General features: G+C 39.8%; 1 protein-coding gene across 1 annotated transcript in view; it reads left to right on the forward strand.

Annotated features, from left to right (window-relative positions):
* The window catches only part of IL16 (interleukin 16), a 34,867-nt gene that overhangs the window by 3,990 nt on the left and 9,769 nt on the right, over nt 1-21,108 (forward strand). Inside the window, exons 2-13 of the mRNA XM_054214813.1 lie at nt 5,963-6,099; nt 6,773-6,905; nt 9,756-9,849; nt 10,305-10,447; nt 12,742-12,852; nt 14,161-14,275; nt 14,493-14,566; nt 14,660-14,873; nt 15,977-16,094; nt 17,263-17,395; nt 18,264-18,351; nt 18,807-19,282. Coding sequence (XP_054070788.1) covers nt 5,963-6,099; nt 6,773-6,905; nt 9,756-9,849; nt 10,305-10,447; nt 12,742-12,852; nt 14,161-14,275; nt 14,493-14,566; nt 14,660-14,873; nt 15,977-16,094; nt 17,263-17,395; nt 18,264-18,351; nt 18,807-19,282 — 1,836 coding nt within the window. The remainder of the gene's footprint in view (nt 1-5,962; nt 6,100-6,772; nt 6,906-9,755; nt 9,850-10,304; nt 10,448-12,741; nt 12,853-14,160; nt 14,276-14,492; nt 14,567-14,659; nt 14,874-15,976; nt 16,095-17,262; nt 17,396-18,263; nt 18,352-18,806; nt 19,283-21,108) is intronic.

Genomic DNA, 21,108 nt, shown 5'->3' on the forward strand with positions numbered 1-21,108 from the left:
TGACCATGGAATACTTCAAAGCAAATAAAGTGAGGGGAAGAGAAAGCAACAGTCAGGAAAAGTGAAGGAATTGTATCTGCAGCGAAGTGCATCACCTTACTACTCCCCACTTGCTATTAAGTGACACATTTTTCCTTCTTTTATTCTCTGTGTTCTCGGCACGTTTTGTGCGTTGCAACAGCAGCTTCATTCATCTGCCTGTTGCTCAGCAGAAAGGCAAGTAGAGATGTTCCCACTAACGACTATTACTTCATAAACTTCCCAGCCATTTCTCTCCTTCTGCCTGGCTGATTGTACAGGAAAGCAGTAGAAGCAAATAATACATCACCATGTACACCCAGGCAAAGAAAAGCTGTATCAAAATCTTATAGCGCATAACAACTTATGCTTTATGAGTACCTAGGAAAGAATGTCTCAGTCTTATCCATTAATCTCTACATCCTCTTCAAAGTATCTCCTTTCATTATATATTCTAAATAGCAAAGATATTTTTTTTCCTTCTCTAATGTATTGTCAGCAATGATGAGAGCAGATGAACGGTCTTTTAATTCATTTGGTTTATGTGTTCCAATATTCACTCGTATTGACTATTGCTTATTGTGTCTAGAGCACCCAGGATTACTTGGGTGTCATCTGTTCAGCCAGGTCCTGGACCATTTAGCTTCAAAGATGAGGTGTGCTTAGTCTGGTATGAACAGAACTGGAGCAGCTTGTCTGTGTATAAACAAGCAGATCTCCTTTATAGTTTGCTTCTCACAAAATCAGCAATTTTCATGTGGCCTGAAAGGAAAAGAAAACAAAAAAATTGTAAGCAGTGTCTGATACCTTGTGCACTGACACAGCAAACACCGTGGAAGATGGCCTTTCCTGTTCGTATCACTACAAAGACTGAAACTATGCCAGTTGTAGAGGTAACAGACAGGACTAGGTAATATCAACTCCTATTCTTCAGAGAACAGCAGTCTCTGATGGGTTTGAGAGCTTCTTCAAGAAGCGTTCCATTACCTCTTCCCTGCACCACAAGTGCCCTGGGAAGCACAGAGAGTTACCAGCCGGAGGGGCTGCTAGCAGGACTGAAACAGCACCTAGAATAAACTGTGGCAGGAAAAGGCTGACTGGTTATACAAACATTGGATCCAAGCTGATCTGACTGCATAGCTCCATTCAGTTCTAGAAACTTCTCTTTCCTTGCTTCCTTTGGTCCCTGACCCTCTGCTTGAAGGACGAAAAAAGCAAAAGGTCATTTTTCTCCCTTGGTCATCGCCAGAATATATTTTTATTAACTCGCCTTTATGCAAACACGAGTTAGTTGGCCCTTTGGTACCAGGACAAGTATTACAGCAACAGACTGTAATGTCTAAAACATGAGCCTATGGGCAGGATGGAAAAACAAAGCCAGGAAAGGAGACTGCATTTATTTAGACATTTATGTGTTCTCTTCCCTTTTCCTACTTGTTCCCTCTTTCTGTCTTCCTGGACTTCTTGCTTTTGTGACATCGGGGCCATGTTATCCCCAGAGCAAGTTGGGAAAGAGGCTGTTATATTAAGACAGTGCGTGCTGCAAGATGTGGGCCAGGGAAAAGGCTCCCAGAAAAACATACCAAAGGCCAGATGATGGGTGGAAAGGTCCGTCTGTAACATTTGATGTGCTGAATTGTCTATCTAGGGCAGAACCATAATCCCATGCCCTGCTTCTTGCATCATCCAAAGGCTTTCTAACTTCTGCCATTTTATAAATTGCAAAGGGAATATGCTGCTGGGAAAATGTATTACATCTACTATAAATATTTTGAAAAGACCAAGACATTGGCCAGGATATGTCAGAATCGGTGGAGTCATGTCAGTTTATGCCAGAGAGACTCTGGCCCTTTCTCTGTTAGAACTGATACAGAAAAAAATGCTTCTAGAAGAAAATCCCCAAAGACTCTATTCTCTTAATCTTCCACTTGGAAATCCCAGCCATTTCACAATCAGGAGGCCAGAAAAGCTAAATATTTAAATTCATTATTGTACTGTTGTTAGATTTTTTTTTTGTTTTATTTTTTTTTCTTTTTTTAAAACAGCAGTCAATCAGCTCATTGTCATACGCTTGGTTAACTCAGTCAAAGACCTTACTTGAACTAGCCTTGTATAACACTTTACTTCATTTCAGGGACAATCTAAGTACTGTGTCTTACGTTTAAGAGTGCACAAAAGTTTTTCAGTTTTCCACAGATGCCATGGTTACCCTTATTTCTAAACAACATCTGGAATTAGATGTGTTGAGACGGGACTCTGGGCAAGAAATGTCTAATGAGAGCATGAAGGGAAAAAGAAATCTTTTAAATGTCAGATAGAAAAACATCCTCAGAAGCTTTACATTTTACATGACAAAAAAAGGGGAGCAGAAGGAGAGAGCTGGCCTGGACATGCAAATTACTTTTCCAGAACTGAACACATGAAAAATTAATCTACTCTCACCTGTGACAAAAATGCATTCAAGAAGGCTCTTGAACTCCACCTTCGATTTTTACCATCTTTCAGCCAAGCAGATTCAGTTTAAAGACAAATTTTGCGTATAATGCACTCCCACAGACTTTATTCATTTTGTTTTCACAGTGACGAGTGGATATTATAATACAGATACAAGTTTCCCCAGAGTCTTGAAGTACTTGGTGGCAAAGCCCCTTATAAGCAGAAAGATTTTATTCACTGGCAGCAAATACGCTTTTAAACGTATGTTCTAATAATAAATAGGCAAGGTTGACCTAGAATCCACCTGCCCACACACAAAACCTACCAACATTTTAGCAAATTTTCAGCATTCACTACATGCAGTGCTATAAAGCACCTTTCAAAATGAGCAGGACACTTTAAAAAAGAGGAGGATGCAAAATAAATACTGTATTTACTCTTGGAACCATCATCAGTATTTCTATGCATAAAATAATAAGTGAGACAGGAAATAAAACATATTAAAGAAAAAAAACCAAAGCAAATTGACTGTTGGCACATGAATTGGTTAAATGTTTATTTTTCTAAAGAACAGCTTTTATTAATTTTCTGTCATGTTGCAATAACTTGGATGTGAATATAGTGATCTATATCCAGGCCCCAGAAAAGTGCAGATGCTGAAAACGTACAGATATTTGCCACATGTCCCTCCCTACAGACCAATAAAACCTTTTTTTTCTTTTTTTTTTTTTACTTAAGTAATTCACATAAATGAATTGCAGAAACGATTAACACACAGAGCTTATTTGAAATGTAGCTCAACTTGGTAAGATGACTATAGATTTAAACAAAAATTGTTTCCAAGATTTTTTTTTGCAGTGTACAATAGATTTAACCTCTACTTTCCTTCTGACTAAGCGCGTGCAACTAATTGCTCTTAGAAAGAATACTCATAAAAGTTTTTATTTGGTGTCATTTCACATGTATGTCCCAATACAACCCAGAATTTCCAGACTAGCATGTCTCCCATTGTACAAAATACAATGTCTTCCCCAAAGGACTTACATGGTGCTGCTGCAATGAAAAACCTCAGAGCCAAACCCACTGCACCCTGTGATGTCCTGTGAAACTGATGAGAGCCAAATCACTTTTGGACAATTAACTATGAAGATTTTTATAAACACCATGAACATAGCAGCTGTACACTACGAACAAGTTGCAGGAAGGGCATAAGCATGAATGTGCTCTTAACAGAGATGAGTTGGGCATAGTCTGAAAAGGCACACCATTAAGTTAAAATCAAGAACAAAATGAAGGATAAAGAACAGCTATGCAAAGTTCTGCCCGTGTGTCTGACCAGTATCTGTGAGAAGACATATAGATATTTCAAGGGAGTAGTACACAAGAGCAAAGACTCCTAAAGAAGAGAAGTTGGCAAGTCCAAACTTGAATTCTGACTACAGAAAAAAAAGGAAATTACTTTTTTTTTAACCGACTCTATAATACTATTATTCTTTCACAATAGCCCCAATCCATCATCAGCTGATGTCTCTAAATACTTTGCCAACCAGCAGAATAATTGCCAAACTTTAATAGCTATCTTACATTTCTCACGTTTTAGAACAAGCACACTACCCCGTTGAAAACCCTCTGAGTTTAATGGATGCTTCATGTATGCAGAATCTGACTTGTAATTTCTTACTGATACCTAAAACAAAGGTCCAATACAAACAAACAGAAAAGGTAGCTCACTTTTTTTGCTACACAAGATCTGAAATTTTAAGACATCGGAATTCTAGTCTTTCTTTTGTTACCATGCCGAAGAATTCAAAGCACTGCCATAAGATAAAAAAGAACATAACATAGTCCTGATTTCAAGTACGTACTTCCCAAGATCTTTACCATTGGTGGAAAATAAATATAGGATCGCCAAAACTAATACTAGAGTTCAAATGAACTGGTTTAAAATAGAATTCTATCCATGCTTATACACTTACCTGTTACTCACTAGAAGCACTCTTCATGAACAAAACAGGCTTCGTAAAATTCAGACACTCCTCATTAATGGCAGACAATCTGGAATGTAAGCAAACCCACAGAGTTAACAAGTCAGTCAATGCAAGTATAGCCCCTGCCTACTGAATTCAGCATGCAGTGAGCCTAGGGCTCAAAGTTAAACACTTCATTCATTCACAGCCTTAGATTTACTCTGGCAGGTCTCAGAATGGGAGCCAGGCTTCAACAGTCAGCCTGGAAGATAATGACCTTTACTGACATTGCTGTAAAATTTGCAGTTTGTGTTTGCTGTCAGTCAGGTATGATGTGATCCCTATTGATTTGTGGTGAAAGGGCATAATGATTCTAACCCTCAGGGCCGGAGGAACTCTGCTTAGGGCAGAAATGAAGCCCTACTGATGACGAAGAAGGTTTCCTTGTGCTGTCAGAGGACTACAGATTACTAGAAATACTTCATCCCGCTCTGACCAGAGGACCTGGGAGCAATACAGACAGTTGACCACTGCTATATTTTGTGGCCTGTCCTAACATATGAAATTTGCCTCCCCTTCAGAAATCTATACCTCAGCCATACAAATCTCTCGTGAGCAAGCCTGGATCCAGGATACACTGAGAGCCCCCTTCACTATGTGGAGTATGGAGAGGCTGTCGAGGGCAGAGGAGGTGGGTTCATGTGGGAGAAAAACGAGTGAATACTTGAATTAGGAGTTTTACTATGCAAATGGAAAAGAAATTGTGTGCTAAGTTTCCAGCTGTCCTTGTCTCTTTAAAATTTTAATTGTTCATGCATTAGTGCTGCAGGAGTGTATTTCCTAGACAAATGTGTCGTCCTTGATGTGCTTACTCAATCCATTCTTTGCTTTACTTACTCATATGATTTAAGACATTATTCTCCTTCTGTAAGTCCATATGTTAATGATTCATAACCCTATTAAAAATGTGCTTACAATTAGTCCTCCAGATGCAACACACAGACTACAGCAACCTCAACCAGTCTGGAGTGGACAAAGAATCTTCCACTGCTGCAGTCTTCTCTGCTCCCCTGCCCCCACTTAACAAGTCAGCAGCAGGGGTGGAGCTTCTAGTGTTTTGTATACACTTATTTTCCATTCAGACCTCTTCTGTTTTCCAGAGTATTTCCTTTTATGGCATATGTTTATTTTCCTGCCTGTCTTTTCTTAGCATAGGCAAACTTGTCCAGTTACTATGAAAAGTCTATTATCTCCTCTCTTCCCCTCTATGTAAAGGGGCACTCTATTCTAATACTTCCCTCTTGTAGCCAGAAGCCACTGAAGTCCTAAGGAAAACAACTTTTAAACACTGACTCTGTAATACAATTATTCTTTTACAACTGCACAGTGTTAAAGCCCTGTTCCTGTTCTACTCGGAGGCAATCTCGTTCTAAGAACAAGACCATTTTCTGCATTTCTTTAAAAGGCTCAAGATAACTGTAAGTAACTTTTAACATCCTTGGTACATTTTCTTTCATGCAACCTTTCATCTTCTGAATCAGGACAGCTGCATCTGCAGGCTGTGTACAACCACAGGGAACAGAAGCTCAGGAATCAAGCTCTCTAGGAGTCCAAACTGCACATCTCTCTGGAAAGGGTTCACGGGCAGCCAGGTGCCTGCTGGAGGTGCAGCAAACAGGTACAGCACACATGGAGTCAGCAAGCTTATTAGGGAGCCAGTTGTCTGCACGGATTTTTCAGAGAAAGGCAATGATGTTTACATTTCTTACAACACTTCCAGTTGGAGAGACAGGTCTAGATTCTAGAAAAATACAACTGTGACCATTCAGGGATCTAATGCTTCTCACTTGCACTAATGTATAAACCCTGGAAGAATGAAAGATTGAATATAACATGACGTTTTCAAATGCTGTTTTCCTGGTTGCCCTATTAAAGGGCAATGTCATTAGGGTGTTACCAGCATAGCAAGGCCACTGGAAAGCAATGTGAACCAAAATTCCTGAAAGGGAGTAAAGCGTAGCCTCTGATCAACTTGCAAATGCAAGATGGTGAGAAAGGAGGAATATTTTGCCTGGCTTGGGCTATTCTATGCTGTCACTTTAGCCTGGATGTAAGCTGTATGTGGAAAGGCAGCCATTGATCGCTAGGACTTAGCAAGAAGAGAACAGCAACAGGAAAAAATCCTGGCGGGGATGGGGTGCATCACATATCAAGACATCTCATGACAGTTCTGTTCAAAGCAAAGGGATGATTGCAGCTGACACCTCAGCTAGCAAGACGTGTAGCACAATAGTGCCATATTGTTCTTTGTAAAATTATATACAAGCATGTTCCTTTTTTCTTTTTTAAAGGGTTGGTCGCCTGAGCCCAAGGGATGAACTGTTAACACTAAATGGACAATCACTTAAAGATCCATCCAGCAGGGAGGCTGAACCTCTCATTAACCCAACAACGCGGCTGTTGGACATGATGGTGGCTAGCAAAGTAAGCATGAAAGTAGCGGTCCCCTCTCACAACGGTGGTGTGATTTGAGAACGTTTACTTGAGAGAGAAGGGGAATTTGTGCACCAGACATTTGAAGAACATGTTTTTGAGCTTCCTGATGAAATCCCAAACCTCTTGTGGTCAGACTCTGGTGACTTTCAGCATAGCTTTTTCCCAGATAAACAGAGACTATGGGGAGGCCAAGGCCCTGGGAAATTCTAGCAAGGGCTGTAAAGCCCCTCCTTTTAGAAACACATAGGCTTCCAATGTTAACTTTCCATTTGCAAGTTAAGCAAAGACAGAGGTGGATTTGAGGAAAGATTCCTTAAATCCCCAAGCTTGCAGATGACACCAAGCAATGTGGTGCAGTTGAAATGGTGGAGGGAAGGGATGCTATCCAGAGGGACCTGGAAAGGCTTGAGAGGTGGTCCCATGCAAACCTCAGTGAAGATCAACAAGGCCAAGTACAAGGTCCTACACTTGGGTCAGGGCAATCTCAAGCACAAATATAGGCTGGGCAGAGAATGGATAGAGATCAGCCCTGAGGAGGAGGATTTGGGTGTGTTGGTTGATGAGAAGGTCAACATGAGCTGGCAATGTGCGACTGCAGCCTAGAAAGCCAACCACATCCTGGGCTATATCAAAAGCAGAGTGTCCAGCAGGTCAAGGGAGTTGATTCTGCCCCTCTACTCTGCTCCCATGAGACACCACCTGGAGTACTGCATCCAGCTGTGCAGCCCCCAGCATAAGAAGGACATGGATCTGTCACAGCAAGTCCAGAGGAGGGCCACAAAGAGGATCAGAGGGCTGGAGCCCCTCTGCTGTGGGGACAGGCTGAGAGAGTTGGGGTTGTTCAGCCTGGAGAAGAGAAGGCTCTGGGAAGTAGCCTTCCAGCCAGAGAGAAGGCTCTGTACTGAAGTCATTTTGTGGATCTAGGATTTATAAGCTAGAAAATTCCTATAGTGAATGTTACTGGAGTCTGCTACAGAGAGAAGGGAGGCAGCATTAACAGGTCAACAACCCCAGGTCATCACTAAATCTCTCGGTGGAAAACCCTTTTGGTCTTTCTTTCAGAGTCCATTTCATTGGATTAGTCACATTTCATTTCAGGCTTCTTGTCCTCTCATCCCCACCCCAAACTAGATGGCAACCAAATGCTTTTCACTTGCAAATTCTGGAGGAAACTTGAGGCTGATGACTAGACAGAGTTAGTCTCCTACCACACATTTACCACTTTAAAAACAAGAGACCTCAGCCAGAGATTTGTTGCAGGCTTCAGATCTTCATAATCAAGGAAAAAAGACAGTTTCTGCTTGTTATCTATGATAGGGTCACACAGAAAGCTCTGATATAATCATAGACTGAGAAAAGACCCCTGACTGGAGCCGCTATCAGGTCTGAGTAGAGTGCTCCTCTTTCTAGGATGGCACTGAACTTTCCCACCCAGACGTCTGCTGGATTCTGCCAAGATTTTTGTTTATTTTCTCTCCTTTAAATGCCTAAGTGGACGGAGATGACCTGTATTAAATATTTGTAGCATAGTACCACCCAAGAGGCAGCCAGGCAAACTGTGCATTTAAGACAAGCCTGCACCAAATTAATTAAAGGTTAATAGCAAAGGCTTTTCAAGTTAGCTATCTGGTTAAAAGAAACACTGCAAAATAATTTTCAAAATGCCCCTTTAAGGATCTTTGCATTTCTTATTCTGACAAGTTCCCTAGGGGAATGGGACTAAAAGCCCTAGCAGGATTTTGCTACTTGGCAATGCCTCCACCTGCTGTCGAAGAGGAAAATTACCATTCATTAGTTCTTGAGGTATCCCCTAACAGCACTACTAAAACCAGGCTTCTGGAAGAAAGTGTTTGTCTTGGTTGGCTTCAGACAGATTAGGACATGTAGATCCTGTTCTGATGCTGCTCTTGTGGCCTTCTCAGCCCGTGGAGAATATCACTGAGCAAACCCCTTTTATATTTTGAGTTTTACTGTGTTTCAATCAGTTTCCATATGCTGTTTGTATTTAATACTATTTTTCCTTTAACGACGACTTCCTCAGGATCAACGTCATTCCCTATGTCACAACAGAAGCAGGACTTTCAGGAACAATACGCATCCAGAAATCATACCTAACATCAACTGTTACTCAGATGGGATCATTTATTTATTTTCAAACCGGTCTAAAAACCTGCATTTAGAAACCTGAGTGTTTTATGCACAAGTGTTTAAACGCTAGAATTAGCGTACATATTTTCAAAAGCAACTACAAGTTTCCAAGTTGAAGAGGATGAAGTTTTGGAAAACACTAAAGCCTAGTCCTCAAAGGTTTTTAAACACCCACATTGTATTTTGACTACAAACTGTCCCTCTGAAATCAGGAGAAGTTAAACACCTATCCACCATTGCAAACCTGGGCTTAAGAATTTTCCTCTTGGAAATAGCACTCTTCTAAGGTGATGGAAACAGAATACCTAAAAGCACCAGTTATCCCAGAAATTAACAAGCACGGCTATAGTTTATCTATATATCAACATATGAATTTGTTTGAACCATCTGGGATGTCCAATTAGTTTTCTGTCTGTTTTGACTAAAGAGAGGACTCTATTTCTATCTTATTACTTTGGCAAGTTATAATCATGCTTATAGCAAAGTTTTTGACCTGCATTCTCCTTTATCATCCTAATTATTTAAAATAATTAATTTTGCTCCATGTTTTTTTGATTCAGGCTGAAATTAGTGCAAGTCAAATTAGGAGAAAGTTTGGTTTTGAGTTTAGATCACTTTCAAGAATTTCTTGCATAGCACTAGCTTGTTTTTTTAATTTATTTCCTTTCTTTCTTTTTGTTTTTTTTTTAGGAAACGGCAACCGGTAAGGAAAGGCCTTTGGAAATACAAAATGGCTTTTTGCACAGTAAATTTGCATGTCAACGGACTCGCAGTAACTCCACCAGTAAGTTGCAAAGAAGTAATCTTTTCTCTTGTAATATTCAGGGAGTGCACAGCACAGCACTTCATTGTGTGATGATATTGCAGTGTTGAAAGAAACTGCAATTATCGTCCAAATTTAGTCTGGGATCCTCAGCTAAGAATTGCTGATATATCAAAGCATCAGCTTTTGTATTCTCAATATCCTACAGTCAGGGGTTTTGTGCATAAGCATTCAATTTCCTGTTTTTTAAGATGTATTCTAAACAGGCCAATGCTTTTTTGGTAGGGAATGTTTGCTTTTCACTATATTTCACGTCAATGGTCATCCCCACAGTGAGGACTGAAAAAGATCACTCCCCTCACAGAGAGATTTACAAGAGAAAAAACATTTCTAAGTAACATTTACCTCATAAAATGAATATGCAGACACATCCAACTTTTGAGAAATAACTCAGCGTCTCTTCCCCTGTCCGACAGGTGTAAACCCGTACTGGGCAGGGGAGATGGACGGCGTGGCGCCCCGGAAAGCCGTGCCCTTCAGAGACCGTCAGCCCCACGCTCTCCACACCAGCCGCAAATCTCTTTCCCAACAGCTGGACTGCTCTGGTGGGAGAACCCCAGTAAGTGCTACAGGAAATCAACCTGAAAAACAGACAAAACCATTTCCATTAAGAACCTCTCAATGACCTTGGCAGTCACTTTCCCTCCAAAACCTACCTTCCTTGCAGGCCCTGTCAGGGAAGATGGCGCATGCCTGCTTCCTCCGCTTTTTAACCACATCCCTACTCTGCGAGGAGCAGGAAAGCGGGAAAGGCTCTGCACCAGCAAAACCCCATTTCTTCAGCAGCTTCTCCCTCCCGTTACCCCAGCAGGTTTTACAGTGTGTGTAAATCCTGCTGTGTGGTTCGCCCCACCTCGGTAACCACCTCAGAGCTCACCACTGCAGAGGCCCTTCCCCGGTGTCTCCCGCCGCTGGCCGTGGAGATGCTCTGTGCACATGGCCGATAAAACCCCGGCCTGAGCCTTGGGCCCCACCGCCGCAAGCCTCCCAAGTCACCTCCATTGGCCCAGCCATGGCCACAAGCAGGTATGGACTCGCCTCATGGCTGGCAGTCACTGACCCCAGCTGCCTGAGGCAGCCCCCTTTCTCCCCACAGTGAATCAGACATATTTAAACAATCCTATTAATGTAGGCTAGAGACTGTCTGTCTCTTGCTCTCCTGATGGATTTCAAGTGATTCACCAAAGGCTGGAAGAGTGGAGGTTGGGCAGGGTAGAGAGGGTGTGGGTATTTATGGCTGAAGGTCCCCAGGCTCAAGCCTGGAGCAGGGAGATGGAGATGACGCTCCTCACACTCAGCTGCCACCTCCCGCCCTGCCTGAGGGCTGGCTGGGCATCTCACCACTGCTCCCCTGCCTTTTGCTGGGCAGTCCCTCACCCTGCGGGCACCACAGCCTGACCTAAGGTTCTAATGGGGGTGAGGAGGTGACAAAATGGAGCAAAAAACCCAACCAAACAACACCCGTACAGACAGACCCTGAGGGATTTGCTGGGTCTCTTCCTGCCTGAAGGTTCTGTGTGGGCAGATGCTGCCCGTTGGCAGAGGCTCTTCAGTTGCATCCTGGTTTTGGGTGTCGTTACCCACCACACGCAGAAATACAAAGTACATCCCCCCACACCCAGAAGCAAAAGAAATTTGAAAACTTCCAATTTCAGATTCAGAAGACCCACAGCAGAATAAACTGATCTGGCAGAGGTATACTTTTTGGAGAATATGTTTTTGGTATGGAATAGACATTTCCCTCTAAACCATGTTCCCAATCCCATGTTGAAAGAATAATCTTGCTTTCATGTCAAAATCGAGACTTATTTTTTGCATATGCAGAAGCTGAAATTTTGGCTGATGTTCCATACATTTCAACACCGGTTAGTTTCACTTTGCTGCATTAAAAACAAAGTGTTGAACTCTCTTGGACTGGTAATGAGTGCAATTAACTCTGGCCCTACCGAACTTCATGTATAGTTAGCTTTAGATAATGACTTTTGTCATTGCTTAAATTAGTTTGTAATACCCAATTTCATGTTCAAATAGGAGGTTTCTCATTAAACATTTCATTAAAGGTTCATTAAAATGGGTCAAATCTCAGAAGCTGGAGTTAAGAAATCCACCATCTGTGGAACGGAGGGAGGACAAGCACTGAGAAATTGCTTGTCTTGGTTATCAAACATAAAGGATGCGCTTCACCTCTCTCAGCTGTAGGAAGAAGCCAATGTGGTGACTTAACGGACGCAGTGCAGGGTAATTCACAGTCTGAAGAGCTTTTGTGAGCACTAATTCATATTTTTGAGGAAATGCTGAAAACAGGTTCTATATGTCCCAATATAAAGTTATTTAGTGGCAAGACTGGGGAAGAAGTTAGAATTTCTTGTTTCTTAGTTCAGTTCTTAGAGGAAATTATGATAATACTTGTTTAAGACCCCTAATAGCTGCAAATGGGATTTTGGCATGGAGAATCAAGTGAGAGCACAAATATATCTTTCTACACCACTGCACCACTTCAAGGGCCAACATTCTAGTTTTAATCTAGTTCGGTCACTGCAGGACAGTTTCAGTGAGCAGGTCTTCAGACTTTGAGTCTTGAATATTTAAAGAAAGACAAAATCAGAAAAATTTATCTTCAGGCCATTAACTCCTGAATGTATCATGGAAAAAGTCTGTTTCAGCATAAAATGTCGAGACTACTCAGCACGGTCATCAGTTCTGTGCAAACTGATTGAGAGAATTGATAATTTGTTTTTAAACCGTTAGTACCATCAGTTATAAGGAGGAAAATTTGAAATAAACAAGTTGTCCTAATGTATGTCCAAGAATTTCTGGTTCTCCGTTAAAACAATTTTTTTTTTATGTTTACAGGCAATTTCAAGGCCATCTAGATCACTGAGTACAGCACAGTTAGTGCACACATCCTGCGTCTCACAGGCTTCAGTAATCTCAAACATCGTATTGATGAAAGGACAAGGGAAGGTGAGGTCTCTGTTGTTTTACCATAGAGTTCTACTTCATTTCACAAATGTAATCTGCAAAGTGCAGGGAAGAGAGTACAGGTATTAAGGTTGCTACTTCTGGATTGCCAATTCATATCCAGTCTTTTCCAGGAGTGATTAGTTATCATCACTTGTTTCTTAATAAACTTCTGAATATCTCTTTGCTGAAGCACAGTGTTCAGATTCTATTAACACATCCCCATCAAGCTAGCAACACCAACACTGACATTCGCTGCTACCGGTTTTGGCAGCTGGAGGTAGGCTTGAAATCATAGACTCTGTGTCATCTGTGAGCTGCACCAGCATAGAAACCTTAGAGCTTCTTCCAAGTCAGAGTTGAGCCGTAAGGACAGTTCTGTTGAGAAGGAGAACAAGAGCTACCAGGAATACACAGGACCTCAATAAAAAACAATAAACTTTTGCAAAAACCATAAGAAAGTCTAGAGAAAGACAGAAGATAGTTGCATCTACAAAAGTAATGTAATTGAAGGTGCTTAAAAAGAGAATACAGAAGTTATAAACTTAAACACATAGCTTTCGAACTTGTTGAATAAGGTTCTAAATTTGTTCATTAATAACCTTTTAAGTTAAAATATTTAATATTATAACTATTTAAGCTGTGAGATGATTCTTAGAAATTGTTCCATGAAGTGTCATCATTATTTATCAAATAATCATTTGTTGCCTGTATTTTGGGAGTCTACAAGGGTGTCATCAGCACTTTCACTTTTCATTTGAGGGATGTGGCAGGTAGTGTTTGACTTTTATATAAGGGGAGAAAGGCCAAAGAATAAGTAGATGAGAAGTATTTCCCTACAAAGGTCTATTGGTGTTGCTGAAACTTACAATACACATTAACTCTGTTTGGTAGAGGGTAAGAGAGAGAAATCTCCATCTGTGTGCCTGAAATCAGTAGTAATATTAAGATCTTATATGGTGTTTTTTATTAATATCATTTATGGGAAAGGAAATTAAGGAGAATAGATAAATTAATCTCTCAAGGCTGCCTGTTGTTTCAAGGGGAAAAAAAAACGAATTTAGACACCTTCCTGTGTGTTTATAATAGTGAATTAATTTATTGAAACAAACAAAAAGCAAATCGTAAGGATATTCCACTGAAATTTTCATTTGCTTTTACTACTGGCACGTGGTTGACTATTTTTTCATGGATTGTACTACTTTCTTTACAAGTACTGCTAATGTAGGTAATGCAGAAGAAACTGCAAATGAACTACTATGAGAACTGAACATGGGCTCTCACACACACTGTTTTTCTTCCATAAATTAGGGTTTGGGCTTCAGTATTGTTGGAGGGAAAGACAGCATTTATGGACCAATAGGCATTTATGTCAAAACCATCTTTCCTAGTGGAGCTGCTGCTGCTGATGGAAGGCTACAAGAAGGTGAGAAACGTCTCTTCTCTCCCTTTTCCCACTCCAGATTCCCAAAGAATGATACCTAAAAGCAGATTAAAGTGAAGCTGAAATGAGCCATAAATGACTTTTACACCTGCATTTTACATTATTGCATTTGCAAGACTCCTTTTCCGTACATGTATCGTGTAACTTATTGCACAATACAGTAATAGTAACATAGTACAATTTTTCTCTTTAAAAACAGGTGATGAAATCCTGGAACTGAATGGAGAATCCATGCATGGATTAACACATCACGATGCTTTACAAAAATTCAAGGTTACGCACACTCCTTCCAGAACAATTTATGTCTTTACACTCAATGTGCATGTGAACCCAACCTATTCATTCGTTATCTTTTCTTTCTAGCAGACCAAAAAGGGCCTTCTAACACTTACAGTCAGGACAAGCTTCAGCACGCCTCATTCTGCTTCCAGCTGTCTGTCACCCCACTTGTGTCAGTCACTGAGCTCTAGTACATGCATAACCAAAGAAAATAGCTCTTTCAGTTCAGAAAGTGCAGCATTCTCCTTAAATGCTACAAAGCCCAATGACAGGGTCATAATGGAAGTTACCCTAAACAAAGGTAAGCACTAAAATTAACTGAGCACTGTCAAACAAGGCAATGATTGACAAAACACTGCTTATTTTCTCTCTGAATATCTTTCCTCACTAACCTGATTCTTCCTGAAATAAGTTGGGTTTGTTTTTGTTTTTTTTTTTTAATATAGCAAATTAGATCTTGGTCTCTGCTAGTGCTAACAAGTATCTATCAACAGCAGGATTTTGAATGCCATCTGTCCTCAAGAGCCAATCATTCTTTTTTTTTCATGAAAACATTAGAGTCACATTCATATCCTTCACGTGAAAAAGTAAACCTCTTGGCAACAACTACCAATTATTAAGCAGATTATGCAACTCTTACCCGTATTATGCAAGCAGTTCATTTCATTCTTGAAAAGGCTTAAAACCAAATAAAATACATATCTGTATCTTCTTGTAGTTCTTTTACCTCCTCTCCAACTGTCATCTTCTATTTATAAACAACCACTGGCATAACGAAATAAACTTTTAAGTATGGGAACATCAAAGCAACAAGTAAAACAAAGTCTCTATGAGGTGACGGTATGATTTACCAAACACACAGTATGGGATCTGACGTCAGAGCGATTGTCCAGGTCAAAGAGGGTAAATTCACAAAAAATGTAAAGCTGTAGTATATAAAACAGAAAGGGGATTGAGATGTTACAGCAAACAATACCCACACATCCTTAATTTCTGATTGGGGTTTTTTTCCTCCTTAATTTTTGTTCTCCCCCCTCCTCTCTCCTTGTAAAGTCATTTGAATTCTTTTGTAATGATGGATATTTTGCAAAATAAATCTGCATTGCATTGTGTCTGTGACACACCAGTAATGAATTGCAAACAGATCGGAATTGGAACCATACAAGCACTATTGGTGTGCACTCACTTTAATCACGAGGGGGGAAAATAGGGGAAAAAAAAGAAAAGAAAAAAGCAGTAGGAGCAGCAGTGAATATTGAACGTGAAACATTCATGAACACAAGACTTGGGTTCTGGTTTGTACAGAAAAAATAATAAAATTGAAGACATTTTTAAAAAAGGTCTCTCCAATGTTTTGTTTTGACTGCTTCTGATGTCTTTTTTAATTATTATTAATTCTTTCAGAGCCAGGTGTTGGCCTTGGAATCGGGTTATGTAGCATCCCTTACTTCCAGTGCATTTCAGGGATTTTTATTCATACCCTCTCACCAGGCTCAGTGGCGCATATGGATGGGAGACTCAGGTAGGATGAGAAAGAATGTCTGCTTTATAGCACAAGTTTTTCATTGCTCTGTTTTATGGGTTTATTATTGACCCGTTTGGGTAGGAAATCTAGTGCTTTCTGGGAGTTTGGGGTTTAAAGCATATGTGGTATTCTGAGGGTATGAGCATGCATATTTTGGATATGTGGGATTTCCAGATATATAGCAACCCAGTGAAATTATTGTCTCTTGTCCAGGCTGGGCTAGCTTTATGGGTCTTAGACAAGCATATAGCATTCTTCCTGGAGAATATTTACAAATGATAAAGTATCTGAAAAACCCCAAACATATGGCATAATCTGGCTTGTTTGAGCACTGGTTTTCCCTGACAAACTCCTCCAATTCCATCCTGTCTTGCACAATAGTGAAATGAGCTTTAGTGGGAATGTAGAGATTTACTTTGTAAGATTTATGAAATTATGATTAGTAGTGTTGAGCATATTTAGAATTTTTCAGTGAAGGCTTTTCTATTTAACTTTAGGTGCCCTGTAACCCTCCTCTCTACGTGTCTAAAACTTTAGCTGGGAGAACTGTGGCCTTACGCTATTTGAAAGTTTGTATGATATGAATCAATGCCTTCAGTTGGCCTCTTAATGTGCGTGGGTATTTGCAGCAGAATAGAGAAGTGCAGTATCAGTTTCCATGGGGGCCAAGTTTGGATTTCATCCGGAAAGATTCAGTCTAGCAGTCAGTGGGATTACAATAGTTTGTCACTAGAATTTTTCTGTTAACAAGCTATTCATATGTAGCAGAAACAGAACATCCTTTCTGACCTTAAATAACACTGGCAGATCATAAAGATGTGAAAAGTGAAGTGTTAAGTTAAAAGGACGGAAGATGTAGGTGGAAGCACAGTAGCTGAGCTGCATACAGCAGGAAGATCACAGACACAAAGTGTGCGTAGCTGAACATGAAGAAAGCTCAAAGGCTGCATGCAATAAGGCAGATCTAAAAAACCTTGATGTACAACTCATTCCCATTCTATTTTCTGTAACAGAAACAGAAAGGCATAATGGTTTAATCGATGATCAAATTAGAGGTCAACAACATGAATTTGCTTTTTGTATGTTTCACGTGGGTGAGATAAGGTTGGGAGAAAAAGAAAATCTGTTTTGTTTACATCTTCTTTCTTTTTTAATATCTCTGTAGGTGTGGAGATGAAATTATTGAAATTAATGAAGCTTCAGTACAAAATATGACTCTTAATGAAGTTTATGCTGTGTTAAGCCATTGCGATCCTGGTGCAGTACAGATTATTATTAGCAGACACCCTGAACCACAGGTAGCACACTGTATTCTTTCCAACTTTCAATAAAGCACATATTGAGAATGAAAACTAAGTGAGGGAGCAGCGCTAATCTAAAACAGGTGGAAAAATTTTAATAACAAAAATGGTGATCTCTTTATAAGCATTGCTGCACGCAAACAAACCTAAGATAATGCACTTAAATATAACCACGTAAGATTCAAAGACCACTGGAGACAGTCTCGCATGAGTTTCTGTTCTGTGAATAAGGAAACTACAGAAATAAACTTTAAGGAATAAACCAAAACATATTTTTTATTCAAGAAAGAATTCCCAATAATAAGAAAATAAATTGAAAGTGGGAACATACCCCCCCAAAAGAAAGAAATGTTTATACACTTGTCTTTCAGTAATTAAAATTTAGGTCTTGCACAGATAATATTCATAATTAAGTTAATATTAAAGTAAAATATTTTATTCTTGCAAGGTTTTTCTACAAAATGCTTCCTCACACCAAATACAGTATAAATTATTATCAAGTTTAAATTGTTGCATAAATTATCATAAAAAAGCAGTCTTAAATTACCTTATACTGGTAAATCCAGAACTCCACTTCTAGTGAAATACGCAAAAGAACATTTACCTTTGAAAGATTCCATTTTACCTAAACAACCAATATAAACAGCACATCCATAGATATACTTCGGCTATATTGGAATATATAAAAATATAATGGTGTGCACTTACTTAGCTTTAACTGATGTGTGATATCACTAGGTCTATTCCTTTCCATTAGAGGACTTGCGGGACTTGGAAAACTTTGTGAAAGGAATAAATGTTTCAATGTTACTCACCCCACAGCAATTTCATGAGAGTAAAATGGCATGATCATGATATTTCCTAGGTGTCTGAGCAACAGCTAAAAGAAGCTGTTGCACAAGCCGTGGAAAACAACAGATTTGGAAAGGAGAAACACCAATGGAGTACTGAAGGTAAGGGAATAAGTGCATTCATTGAGACATGGTAATTTTGACTTAAAAGATCTATAGGATGAGTACCTGCTGTATTAGAATCCTTGGTAACAGTGAAGAAACCCAGAGCAGAAAGGAAGAGGAGGAAACCTCAGAGGACAGCATTGCTAACGTGCCTCCTAAGATACGTTACTGGAGTGATGAGAAAAGATCGCATCTGTCTGACCGCCAGCAAAATTTTTTGTGCAAACTTCCTCTCGCTGAGATATATATATATATATATGTATAGGGTAAATGTAACATTATTTTGCCGTCCAAGAATGTAACTGTTGACTCTTTAATCTACAAGTCTTTAATGTATAAATCATACCTTTGCATGAACTGATGGTACTTAGCTGCAAATTTTTGAAGTGAATCTTTGAAGTGACCACTTTGCATGTATCTGATTAGACATTTTGAACATGTTCCTGATACAGGTGTTAAAAAACTAGAAATGAGCTGGCACGGAAGACACCCATGTGAAAAACACATTGAAAGGAATGCTGTGCATTGCAACCGCAGGACACAGAAGCTAATGACCCGCTCCAGCAGTGACAGCAGCTACAACCCCAGGTCCTCCTGTAATAATGGTGCTGCATACCAACTGACTGACTTGAAAGCAAGAGTACATAGCATTGATGTACCAATTACCAGACAACCTGGCCTCCTGTACTCATTGTCTGGTAATAATTCAGAGAGAAATTCCCCTCCTACTTGCAGTGAGGGAGGTCGACCTTTGCAAAACACTAAGAAATCATCAGAGATCCTCGTTAGAAAGCCTAGATCATCAAAGCCAAAACCTCCACCGAGGAAATATTTTAAGCAGGACTGTACATGTAATGACCAGTGTAACGCAGATGGAAAAGAAAACCTTGTATCGGAAGTGGCTGTATCACCTTCTGCAAGTGTTCAGGTAAGGAAAAATTTGGAAAATTTTTCTTGTATTTGCATATCTGTGAGGCAGGGGAAGGATGACGGCTAAATGACCTTGTATGATGGCAGGAAGAAAGGCAGGAGAGAAAGAGAAAGTGTGCACAAATATGTGAGGACTGGGCAAAGGGGATGAGGCTCTTCTATTTTGAAAACAACGTATATGTCTTAGTGAAGCCAGTTTAGGTCAAAACGTGATGTTCAAAGTAAAATCAGAAGGCAGAGAAGTGCCTGAAGGAAATTTTCTTCCATATCAAGGAATCTGAGTTAAAATCTCAGTGAGAGCAGCAGCAAGAATGAATCTGAGTCCGTCACTATCATTCCTGTGAACGTGCGCCACTGGTGGTGTCAGACACTCTGGTTCCAGCGTGACTGGAACAGGGATGTGCTCTGGGCTGGGACTGGAATTTGTACACCCTCTGGTGTCAGCTTGGTATGGTTGATCCTAACCTCGACACTTACAGAGTCAATCACTTATGAAGTAGAGAAGTTGTGAAACAATTTCTGCGTTTCAGTAGTGGATTTCTATTGGAAGAAAGCACTAACTTTATGTACAGCAGGTAGTCTTGGGCTCATATACATTTCTTGAGACCAGTAGGTACTAAATAAACCCATTTAGATTGCAAGACACATACATATTTGTGGATGACCTACAGTATTTGAAAACTGAGTGTATATTTGTACGTTACTAAATTTCAGTTCCCTGTCTTATCTAAGATAGAACAGAAAGACGGTGTTTCACATTTGCATGAGTGTGAGGGATTGTGAGATCTGCGTGTTGAAACAAAGTTGTGGTTTGTTCAAAATGAAACCTCTTTCCCCTGGGTTTAGTAATATGCGAGCAGAAACGAGCAGATCTCAATGCAAAGCAAACAAAACCCACCTCAGATCCCAATCTGCAGAGATCAAAATAAAAAAAATACAGCAGAGACTGAAGGTCATGTATAAGGTTAATACCCAAGAAAATTTAAATTTAGCACCTCATGTAAGGTCATTCTTCTACCATCCCCTAAGAAGAGAGCAGGAGAAACATATTGATCAACAGCTACTAGAAAATCACCTTTCCGAAATGAAATTCATGGAGATAAGTACTTGTTGAACTTATCGCTGCATGTAACTTATTCTTCAGTACTCATTTATTTTAAATGATAAGGAGAAAAAAAGAAGAATCTTAATAAAGTCTAAAAAAAGTCAAACTCTGTTACTGAAGATAACTTCCTCTAGTAAGACAGTCTGTATATCTCAGGGCAATAGCTCTTTTAAGTCCCTGGGAGAAAAGGTTTCTTGTCAGAATATACTTCAGATCTTTAAGAGAAGGTTTTATTACTGGTTTTAAATTTTTTTTTAACCTTCATTCCTGAAACTTTTCATATTAGTCAGTTTGAGGCCTGCATACCACATTTTTTAATGGGGGTCCTGCAGACTGTAAGGTTGCTTTTTAATAACCAAGAATGCTTAATTGATATTTTCAACTGTGCTTTAAACTGCATCAGTAAAAAGGTAGGTATAACTGCCATCAGTAAAGAGTAAGAGCAAACTGTATGTTTGCAGTGCTTCCAAATTGTCTGCTTCACTTACTGAATGTCTGATGTCCACATCTTAACAGCAACAGAACACAAGTGCAACTTTCAAGAAGGACCATGGTAAGCAGGGGATGGAGAAAGGTTTTCCTAGAATAAGAAAGTTGCATAACAAACACCACCTCATTACAGAAAAACTAAGAAATGGTTCTATTACTGATTTTTTCGGTAATAGATCTCATTTGTTTCAAGACCTTCACACTCTGTTCCAGTTTGGTTTTGGTTCTTA

This window comes from Rissa tridactyla, chromosome 9 (genome assembly GCF_028500815.1).
Source record: "Rissa tridactyla isolate bRisTri1 chromosome 9, bRisTri1.patW.cur.20221130, whole genome shotgun sequence".
NCBI lineage: Eukaryota > Metazoa > Chordata > Aves > Charadriiformes > Laridae > Rissa > Rissa tridactyla.